The 12,042-nt window shown below is 38.3% G+C and overlaps 1 protein-coding gene across 1 annotated transcript in view; it reads left to right on the plus strand.

Moving 5' to 3' along the window:
- Positions 1-6,161: 6,161 nt before the first annotated feature.
- LOC139719213 (sushi, von Willebrand factor type A, EGF and pentraxin domain-containing protein 1-like) overlaps positions 6,162-12,042 on the plus strand; it is a 93,119-nt gene continuing 87,238 nt past the window's right edge. Inside the window, exon 1 of the mRNA XM_071630643.1 lies at positions 6,162-7,309. Coding sequence (XP_071486744.1) covers positions 6,617-7,309 — 693 coding nt within the window. The 5' untranslated portion in view covers positions 6,162-6,616. The remainder of the gene's footprint in view (positions 7,310-12,042) is intronic.

The following is a 12,042-nucleotide window of genomic DNA, read 5'->3' on the forward strand; positions in this document are numbered from 1 at the left end:
AGGAGTATGAATCCTTGCTGTGCGGGCAAGAATATTACAAGATAATGTCGTATCATGGTTTTAACGACCAGCGAAAGCTTGTATTGCATCTCATAGTTCACGAATTACGATATGCTGTAGTCACGCATTAAGTACACATTAATCATGCGTTTGACAAACGGATTATAATCATCATCATCATCGTCATCATCAGTTCTTAGAATCGTATTATGCCATAAGATACTGTCTGCGTGTATATCATTATTACGTTCATATATATGTTCACATATCGTGTATATCAGTAACAAGCAACAATTACCAAAAAGAGGAGTTTCCAAAACATTTTTTTTTTCAAAATCTGTAGTATGTCTAACATTTATTTTTACAAAAGTAACAGGTGATGATAATAATGATTCAGCTACTCATAATGATAGTGACGACACTGTATAGCAATAACAATCATCATGATAATTAATAATGACAATTTAATGTCAGCAACAATAGGCGTTTTCACATCAGCCCGATAAATATCCAAGCTCGAGATATTTTTTAATGTCCCAAGTCAGAAAAATAGCGCGCTATTTCGAAACTTTTTACTGAATTCCAAAGTGCTTTATATATCACGGTTTCGTATTCATCTATAGAATTGCCTTATTTTTATATCAATTTATGGTTTTGTGATTATACAGTGAGCAACAGTTCACGTTTACGTTTCATGACTACACGTTTTTGTACAATGCATTAGTGATCAGCAAAACTTGTTGGGGTCTCTTTTTTAAGATCGTAAAGCTCAACGGGTGACGTAAGCATAATATCACATGAGTGCAGTGAGTCCAAGCGCAAAACAAATCTGATACAATAATATTCACTGTTTTAAGTTTGATTGAATCAGAAGTGGAAAGACATTCAAGTACTGAGTAAACAAAGCAGTATCATTCTCAGCAAAATATTCAGGAAATTAGCTTCATGAAAATATGGTGACGTTGTCCCCATTAAAGCCGTGACGGCAAGCCAACAACCCACATACTGAGATTGTATTGCACATACACACTCTGATGGGGGAACTCTTCCTTTTGGCTTCGCGTCAGCACGGAAATTTGCTGAATATTATGCCCAGCGAATGAGATACATTCAAGAACATGATTATCATCACCATATTTGCAAAATGAGACTAGAGCCAATGTCGTTATCTTAGGTCGAAAACAACCAAAAAAAAAAAAATTAAGATTCCACATTTCTACTCCAGTTTTGAGGAAACTCTACTTGTTCCATGTGCGTTCGATTTTAAAGGTCCCGTTTACCTTTGGGAGCAGTGATTTAAAAGAATGTTCAAGATATCGCTTTTGATGCATATGTGTAGGTCAGTTGCATCACAAAACATTCTACCTTTTAAGATTTTTGCAATAAAGCCTAAAATATGAGGAGATATCAACATTTTTCTCATAAAACCATAACTGTAGACGGTTTAATTTTGAAACATTTTTTATTATAACTATTGTTCACAATTTTGTATACTTAACAATACTTAACATCGATTACACTCGTTCAAATTTTTACACCGGTTGTTTCTATCCCTAGCTCACATTTTATAACTATTTTGAAGCACTAATGCTGGGTTTTGTTTCATCTGCAAATGGTAAATTTTTCGCAACAGTCGACTTGAACTTAAAGGCATAATTTACCATTTGCAGATAAAACAAAAATCCAGCATTAGAGCTTTAAAATAGTTCGAAAATGTGAGTTTGGGACAGAAACAACCACTGTAAAAAAAAAAAAAAAAATGAATCCGTATAATCAATGTAAAGTATTGTTGAATAGACAAAATGGGAACAATAGTTATAGTAAAAATGTTGCCAGATTAAACCGTCTACAGTTATGGTTTAACGAGAAAAATACTGATATCTCCTTACATTTTAGGCTTTGTTGCGAAAATGTTATATGGTAGGATGTTTTGTGATACAACTGGCCTACACAAATATACATCAAAGTGATATCTTGAACATTATTTAAATCACTGCTCTCAAAAGTAAACGGGATCTTTAAGCGCAGCGAATGATATACATTTAAGGTCATGGTATCATCATCTTAGCATATACTTGTAAAATGAGACTAAAACCATTGAGATTAAAACCAACATCTTAGACGTGTTAGGTACACGCGAAAACTTTAAAATTCCACAGTTTTACTCTAGTTTCGAGGAAATTTTACTTGTTCCATGTGCGTTCGATTTTAACTCTTTTCGCGACAGTTGACTTGAACTTAAACGTGGAAACCTGCAAGTCCATCAAACAACAATGCATTGGCAACAGCAACCAACTTCCTTGGTTACCGATTATTGCATTGCTTCCGTAATAATATCCTGTTTATGACTGGCATCATTCGCAAAATCCTCCATTGTCTGTAATATGCGTTAAAAACTGTCACTGAATTCCCTTTTTCGTGATAAACGCATTTTAGTTACGACTCGATCTGGTCACGGAAATTCAATGTGCTGTTGTCATCATGAATTTTCAGAGACTGTTCAAGTTGGCAGGCAAATAAACAAAAAGGAAAGAAAAACAGACAAAAACAAATGAAGGAGAACATTTGTAGTGAGGACGTTTAAAAACGTGTGTTTTGCAAGTCCCCTTATAAAGCCATAATTCTAAAGATGATAATTTTCCAAACTTGAGGACTGCAAACTTGCATAAACGTGGGTTTGTCTTTTATATACTAGTTTGGTTTGGAGTATAACAAATCTCTTATCTGTTTAATTACATCCCTTTGACATTTTACAAATGATTTATCCTTATTGGCGTATCCTGCTTACGATTAGTAAAACATATTACTGCTACGGAACCACATAAACGCAGCTGCCTGTACTCAGACATCCTCCATTCCGAAACACTAACTTATGAATCTATATCTTGCTATATTCACATGCGTTCACACGTGTTCACAAACATTCAGACATAAACCATACCCAACAGCTCATTTATCCTTTTATTTGTCCAGTCATCGACGACTTTCACTTTAATTCGCAAGGCACATATTTCGTGTATAAATATTCAGCTGCATGGACACTATGAAAAGGCTACCTTAAAGTAAAACTCTCGCTTCATCTAATCTTGAATTGACAGAGCAAGTAAGAGAAAATGTGAACAGGGTAAAATTTGGATTCATATTGTCTCTACCAAATGTACGGTAAAAGTATTATGCGGTCATATACAGTTTATCGTACTATGTATCTTGATCATAATACGATAAATAGGGCAAATTACGTAAGAATATTGTGCCATCACCCCACATGTGCTTTATCCGTTTGCGCATAAATCGTCATGAAATTTCCCTTATTTCTTAAGGTTAGGCTATAATCCAGGAAGTCCTCTCCAAATTATTCTATAGAGGTGTAATGATGTGGCAATGATATTCTTAAGGAATAACTGCATAATAGTTTGAATTTACAAACCGACAGGAAAATTTCCTTGTTGAAGTATTTGGCCTTTTATTCGAAATAAATCAATGATCAAGTCACCATGAACACACCAAAGAGCAATCAAGCAATTTCAAACAAGTTTTGTATGTTTGTTTGTTTGTTTGTTTTTGGCATAAGCTCAAACAAAACAGACTCACACCATCAACAATAGAATCCGTTAAATAGTCAGTGTCAGTTCAGAAAAGGTTTAGTACAGATGGTTTAAGAGGTTTTTGTGTTTTATTAGAACAATCATGAAGAATCACGCTATCTACAAAATGATTTGCGTGATTAAAATTATAACAAAATCACGGAAAAGTTGGTCTTCATTTTAAGAGTCATTGTAACAAATCCTTTTATCACAACTTGACGCCAACTCGAAACCAAAACTCAGGAAAAGGACGCATCCCGTTCCCGAACATTTTTTTTTAAACTTTTCGGCATCTTTCGAGGTGTTCAGAAAGCCGAAATCCAATACTTAGTTGTTCTAGGTGTACTTGAAATAGGAAAGGGAAAAAATCCAAGACACTGTTGATATAAACTAGTTTTAATGACTCTAAATTGATACCAATTAGCGTCTAAACTCATTTGTGGGCCGAATTATTGATGTCTCACCAAATACGTTCAAGCCCGGAACCAGTACATGTGGTACATGTGGTACCGATTACTTTCATGCTCCGTCATTTTAGTTTGTTTGTTTTCTCTTTCATGATAAGAACGTAGCTCAAGTGCAGATTTTGACCTGTACTGACAAAACTCCGTATGTCAGAGCATGGACGTAGGGTCCATGCAATGGTCAGAGGATATTGACTCTACTGATCCTGAATTTTGGATGTGGATAGAATTGGAATTTTCATCATTGCACTGATTGTGTAATATCTGTAGACGATGTTAAAAATCATGAATTAATGTACAGCTTGAATAAGTTCATATCTTTCTTCAAGAATGCTGCTCTCAAAACGCAAAATTACATCAGCAAACTCGTTATTAATTCACATGCACGACTCCGTGTTTGTACGCATGCGCAGTAAACAAAAAGTGCCGTATTTTTGTTTTCCAGTCCAACAGGGTTTATGTGAATTTCCCAAAAGTTTGTGTCGGAGGTAAAAGCCAGCCGTAAAGCGGTGCTTGTACGTTTGTCACCGAAACAGCTCTAAATGGAAGTGATGTCTGTTAAAACTTTGGGTGGAATTGAAGTAGAGAAAGGACAGAGGAGGAGGACGAGGAGGAGGTATGAGAAAGAAAGGATTGAGCTATGAAGAACAAGAAGAAGAGGAAGAGGAAAACAAGGAAGAAAAAGACGAGGAGAAGACATGATGAACAGGAAATTATCGGCATATAAAGATAAAGATCCCGAGGACACCCGCTAAATTGAGTTTCCAAAGCCGGTGGATTCACTGTATATGCTAACCAATATATTCTTATCTTTGTATCCATCAAACGGTCACATGGTCCAGTTCGTTTGCAATTCTTTCATCAAAAAGTTTGTTCACCTCGGATAATGTGTCTGCTTTGTGTCGTGACCACGCACGAACTCTTTCCTTTCATTTCTTGTTTATTTTTCATCTCTCGACATTCGATTGAATGAGATGATTTCCTTCTTCCCTGAATTTTCACTCTTCCTTCCTTTTCTTAAACATCAACCTCTCAGTCCCCCCCCCCCCAAACACACACACACAAGCACGCTGGCGCCTTTGCAAACTTCCTCGTCTCTAATTTGGTAGGTAGATTGTTGTGTCTTCTTCGATATTTTAATCGTAATTTGCTGGTGATTCCTCTTCTTAGATTATTTATTTTTTTCTACAGTCGGCCATGAGCAAAGTAACAAAGTCTTAAGATCAATAGCAGTTCCAGTAACAACATTTTCCAGCTTGTCCTCCCCCCCCCCCCCCCCAAAAAAAAGAAATTGTTTTGTTACTTTAATTACCCATCTAGCCGTCAAAGATATAAGATTGTTCATGATGTTGTTGGAGACTTGGTGCATGATAAGAATTATTTTTCTTTTGTTTAACATTTTAAGAGCGTTGAGTTGCTCCTTGAACATTTTGATTAACGAAAACCCAATTATTGTCATACTTTCTCTGTGATATCATTTCATAACTGAATATCAATATTCGTACAAAAAAAAATGATTTACATCGAATCAAACCGCGCTCTTTGTCGAAACTACATCTAGATCAGATCAATTAAAATTTTAAGGGGGGAGGTAGGACAAGCTGAAATATGAAGAGAAAAAAAAGCTAGCCGGACCACAAATTGACCCTACATTTTTATTGAGTGCTTATTTACGTCATATAAAGCAAATGTACTATGAATGATTAATACATCAAGCAGGAAATTGTGGGAATCTAGGTTTCGTGTCCATGGCAACTCCTTCCCTTTTCCTTCTACGTTCCATTCACTAACTTTGAATTTACTCAGCCATGCAATGTTATGATACATACTGTCATGACTGTAGATTTCTATCCGCCGTCTAATGTCCAATGTCATAACCTTCGTGGGGGGCTCATGTGACCAATACAACGGTGATGCAGTTTCGCCCCCCCCCCCCCATTGAAAATCCCCAGGGCATACACAGTGTCCTTGTGGGATTTAAAAAAAATGTACATGTGCTCTGTCTGACTGCCCCCTTTAAACCTCACAAGTCGCTGCAGGAATGAGTATCGAGGGACGAAACCGCAGTGAAGACCCTTGTGGCTAAAGTCTGATGCGGATATATACAAAAAAAAAAATGCTGCTAGGGGATTGAGGAGCTACAGGCGCAAAAAAAAAGTAAGGAAATTGAGGTATGTTTATTGACACAAGGCAAACTCCGTGCGTGCAGTACCGAAAAACGAGCGGGGCGTGCTGCCATGAAGGGAAAAAAAAGAAATCCGCCCTGTCGCCTGCGCGCCGCTACGTGTTTCTACATCTGTCAGGCTGAATGGATCGCGGATACATCTGTCTGGATTATGACAGGACAATGTTGTTATTTCAGAGCATGGATGTTTAATTTTGTGAACGCTGGATTCAGGGTGACGTTTTGATGTGGTGGGGGTATGACATCGTATAGCAAAACATGATCATAAATCGCGGATCGACGACCGGAGGACACTGGAGCGACGTGGGTTGATCAGTGGCGTGCATGCTTGATGTTTTTATTTCGCTTTGGTCCCAGGGAAATTTATTCTCACCGGAATCAAAATGACGTGGAATATGTTGTGGATTCTTGTCGTGGTCTGGATGAGTTTACACATGTGTGCCTGTAGAAACCTCCATTTCAGTACTCTGGAGACTCCGAGAGATGGTGAAGCCGGGTTTAACACATCCCTCTCAGAACAGCAGCTGGAATTTGCAGACGACCCGCAGCCCGATGGCTCGATATCACCGACGCTCTTCGCGAGCGCTTCCCGGCGTCTGCCGGACAGGCAGGCCTTGTCGCACCGGAGCTTACACATTGAGCGCTCCCACCAGGAGATTTACGAGTCGCTCTGGAAGAACGCGAACGTTCCCATGGATACGTCGTCTGCTTCGAAGATCGACGTCCTCGGCTACCTTCTCAAGAAGCAGGTAAAGAAACTTCGCGACGTCAGCAACGGGCAGGTGGAACTCGTCTTCCTCGTCGACAGCTCGGCGAGCGTCGGCATCGAAAACTTTTTCAACGAACTCAAGTTTGTCAAGAAGCTCCTCGCAGACTTTACCGTCGCTCCCGACGCCACTCGGGTGGCGATCATTACATTCTCCTCCAAACACCGTGTAGATTTGAACGTCAATCAGCTGGACGATAGCAACCCACAAAAGAGGCATCATAAATGTGCCCTGCTCAACGAAGACCTGCCAAAGATTACATACGTGGGAGGTGGGACTTACACCAAAGGTGCCTTTGAGAATGCTAAGGTAACGACCGCATGTTACGGTGCAATTTTGATTTTTTTTTTCCCCCTTAATTTTCTCTCCGGCGTTTACTTGGGGATTTGTTTAGAGGCTTGTCACATATTCCCTTTTGTGAAGCCTACATGAAATAGAGAATGGCTAGCACAAACGGAAACACTGGCGTCTGTGACCTTTCAGTTATCTTTTGCTGCTCTGACACTATCTTTACATGTAACCACAGGTATCCAAGTTTCACTGAAACTAAAAATGAAGGTACAGTAATTGTTGCCGATTTGCTTGTCAAAGTCATCACACGCACGTTTCACAACTTGACTGTTAAATAATTACCGACTGATAACCTTTTTTTCCTTTTAAGGATATTATTAAATCTAGGTTCAGACACATTAGGGAAGTAACACTGCGAGTTACCCAGGTTCTGTTTTGACGTTCTAAGTAGGCATATATATGCCATGATTACATGACTGTGTTGTTCCAAAGTCACGCTTTTCGCCATCGCAATAGCACGTCTGTTGTTTTACGGACTTGTTATTTCCTTTTTTCGACGGGAAGTGCTCACCCGCATTGTCGACAGATGGATGTAGATCTTTCTTACAGTCATAGCATTAGCTCCATGATAACAATCCACGCCGAAGCGTCGTAAAATTCTGTACTAGTAATACGGCAGTGGTCGGGTTCTATGTAGAACCATGGATGGAGCTGTCAGTATATCTCCATGGTAAAACCATGTAGCTCTCCATATATACAACCCGCTTTTCATTCAAACTGTTTCACGAAGTAACAACTTTACTGAATGAAAATAGTATCAAAGGGATTGTATAGTTTTGGTTGAGACCTAACTTGAGGTTTCCAAATTTTTTTTTGTTGTTGTTGAGATAATGAGAAACCTCTTATGAAATGTGAAAGAGTATTTAATTCCAAGAGGAATTCAACGTTTATTTGATGAAAATTGCTTTTGAAATGGCTGAGATATCCAAAACAGTGCAATCGTAATAAAAGGTGGGACCCACCTTTTATTACCATCACTTTGTTCTACTTTGTTTCTGGATGTCACAGCCATTCCAAAACCGATTTTTATCAAATAAACTTTGAATTCCTCTTTGAATGTCATGCCCTGTACTATTTCATAAGTGGTTTCTTGATATCTCGCAAAAAGTTAAAAGCCCAATTCTCATCTCCACCAATACTATACCATCCCTTTAATGCTAATACAAAAAACAACTCTTCTATATTCCAAAGACGATACAAAGGGCATCAGTTGTAGGATGTAAAGTTTACTTTCAACGGTAGATGTGATAAAATTCGAGAATGTATTTATTAATTGTCCACATGTTCATTCCAATTGTAACAATTTCTTGTCGTCTTCCATAAACAACAGCTTTCAAGACAATGATAATCATTCTCTAACATGTTTATGCCCTCAAGCAGATATTAAAGGGGAAATCCAGTCCAAATATAAGTTAGTCTGATAAGAAAGAGTGAAATATTCCGAGTTCAACGGTAACATTTTGATCAAAATCGGGTGAAAAATAAGGAAGTTATGACATTTTGAAGTTTTGCTAATTTTTTCAGGAAATAGTTTTTTAACGGTCAATATGAATATCAATGAATATCAAGTGCAAATGGCAAAATGAGCATGTCATCCCCTCACAACTTGCCATATAGTTTGTTCATAAAATTTTGAAATATCCTGTTCTCCATTCAAACGCAGTTATGACCGAGGTTCAAATCCTGGTATATCGTTTTAACTGATCACTATTCCGAAGCTATTCAACCAGGAATATCATGTTCCAGACTTCTAGGACAGAAACATTGAATTTTCGTCATTTTTTATACATTATCAATGGAAAATTGTGAGGTCATGACATGGTTAGCTCACTCATTTGCATATTCATATCCACTGAACAAGAGCTGTTTTGCAGAAGTTAGCAAAACTTCGAAATGTCATAACTTCTTTATTTTTCATCCGATTTCTGTCAAATTTTTACCAAGATTTTACTCTTTTTCACCAGACTAACTTAAATATTTGGACGGGATTTCCCCTGTGATAGATTCAATGGCTGAGATGTTTGGCCTTTGTTGGGGTATGTGTATTCCAAAGTAATGTTTCACAGATCCACACTCAAAGGGGCCTACTTCTCCCACAATTTCTATAAGCTCCTCGGTATAATCCAAGCAGCAACGGTTTCGAAGATCGAAGAGGTCTTGCAGGATGATGAGGTAACTGTCGTAGGCCTTTAGTCAGAGAAAATTATGTTCCTGGTCCAAGGTGGTATTAGATTGAAACAGAAGAAAGAGACAACGTTCAGATATAAGGTTAGGTGGTATAGGATGATATACAGACAGCGTTTCTTAAGTCATAACAAACGTAATATGTATTGATCTAAAATATACAAATGGGCCAATGTTACAGCTTAGCTGAAACCGAGCATAATTTATACACATTTCTCTGTGTTTGAAATACATACCATACGAGAAGAGTGAGTCGCCCGCTTTATTAGGTTAATCTTTCAATTCGAATCGGCAAGTTATACTTCTCAGTTTCGTGATATTGACTGACTTTTACATTCCGAAGGGGGTAGGGAGGCTTTGGAAATATTGCCAGGATATAACTATATTCTTGGATAGAATTGCATAGACCAGGCAATATACCCTGTCATCCCCCTCAATAGACCCAGGAATATTGCATGAGAATAGATGATTCAGCACCAGTGATCTTGTATGTATGGCTGTCATTGTGATGTCATAAAGGTCTTAAAAGGTCTCAGACAACGGGAAGTAGCTCGAAGGATGCTAATCATTCATCAAATAAGCCTTGATTAATTTGCAGTAATGATTGTATTAACAATCAATCCGGTACCCATGAATCGATATGTCGTGACATTCAGTGGTTGATGAGTTTTCATTTTGTTTATTTTATCTTTATTTTTTTTTCAGAAAGAGGATATTTGGTTGCAGCTTCTAGCTTGTATATACAACAGAACATTTTAATGGATGTTGATGTGTGCTCGCGTGTGTTTGCGAGTGAGTGTGTGTCGGGGGGGGGGGGGGTGCTCCTTGTGCACTGGCTCCTCCCACCCTCCCCCGCCCCCAATAATCAAGGGACGGAAGCCTCGTCTATATTGGTGATCAGTTTTGTCCAGAGATAAATGCCTAATTTGTATCTTCTCAGCCCCAAGGCTCCAGCGCCTTCCTTGCCCCCCCCCCCCCCCCAGTTCTGCCGCAGCCCATAATCATGGCGTTACGTGAACCACCATTCTGACCGTGGTTTTCCCCATTAATTTTACAAAGTCACACCTAGCGAATACATATTGAGGCATTGGTAAACGATGTGATATATGCTCCGCAAAACAAAATGAAATGTGTGAATGTGTACATTTTAACTTTTTGCGCGATAATTAGAAACCACTTATGAAATATCAAAAAGCATACAATTCTAAGGGGTATTCAAAGTTTGTTTGATGAAAATCTTTTTTGAAGTGGCTAAGATATATCATAGAGCTACAAGAAGCTCCATGGATATATGAAAAAAAGCAAAACAAAGTGGTCCTAATAAAAGGTTGGTCCCACCTTTCATTAGGACCTCTTTGTTTCTGGATATCTCAACCTTTTCAAAACCAATTTTCATCATATGAACTTCGAATACCTCTTGGAATTGTATGCTCTTTGATATTCCATAAGTAGTTTCTAGTTATCTCGCAAAAAGTTAAGATCTGAATTCCCCCATCTCAACTAAAACTATACCATCCATGTAATTAGTCAGTGAGAGCTAATACGTCACAAATGGATATCGTATAATCTGGTGCGATATTGAGCACATCTTGAAGTTAAACTCGTTTTGCGCTTCATTAATCCATTTCTCAAATGGCGTCAAATTATCCTTTGACAAAGAACAAGTGGTTCGTCAGGGTATAGGTGACCTTATCAAACCAACAGTGTGGGGGGGGGGGGGGGGGCTACACGAGTATCAAGAACCGGAAACTCACCAATGTCCAACTTCCTGAACTGTTGAGTTAGCCTAGATATATCATGCCAGAGAAGTGTTGACCGCTTCAAACTGTAGACCATATCTAAGCCAGTTACATAGAGTAATCGTTCGTTCTTGTATTGCGTGGCCACTTGATATAATTATGTAATGGATAATGAATACTTGTATCCACTCGTTTTTTTTTATAGTATTCTTGTATTTAAATTCGCACGCTTTAAAGCGCAAACCCATCGCGTAATTCTTAGTCAAAAGAAGTCGTCAAAATTAAGAGAATTGTTGTATCCCAAAATTTTAGGCCCTACATGTAATTACTTTTTTTTCAAAAGTTAATCACTGTCACAAATGGATGTCGTATAATAGAACGAGTTCATACTTATATTCTGTATTCTGATACTCAGAAGTCATTAATTTGTCGTTGTATGTTTAATTATATTCTGAGAATTATGTTCTATTTTCGTGACAGCAACTCCTCATCTAATCTGCAAGTATGATTTTAAAGGGTGCACGTCACGAGACCGACATCCACGAGTCATACAGCCTACGAGTTATATAGCTCACGAGTCATACAGCACATGAGTTCGACACTAAGCTAACAAGGCCCACGAGACCGACACATTAATCCCCGTGTTGTATTTTTCGAAATCGTGGGCTGTTTTTACCTATAGTGTCGAACTCATGGGATTTATTTGCCTAGTGTCGAACTCATGGGCTGTATGGCTCGTGAGTTGTATGACTCGTGGACCTGTTCGTA

This window comes from Diadema antillarum, unplaced genomic scaffold, assembly GCF_040938485.1.
Source record: "Diadema antillarum isolate AM-2024a unplaced genomic scaffold, OU_Dant_1.0 scf00000107, whole genome shotgun sequence".
Lineage (NCBI taxonomy): Eukaryota > Metazoa > Echinodermata > Echinoidea > Diadematoida > Diadematidae > Diadema > Diadema antillarum.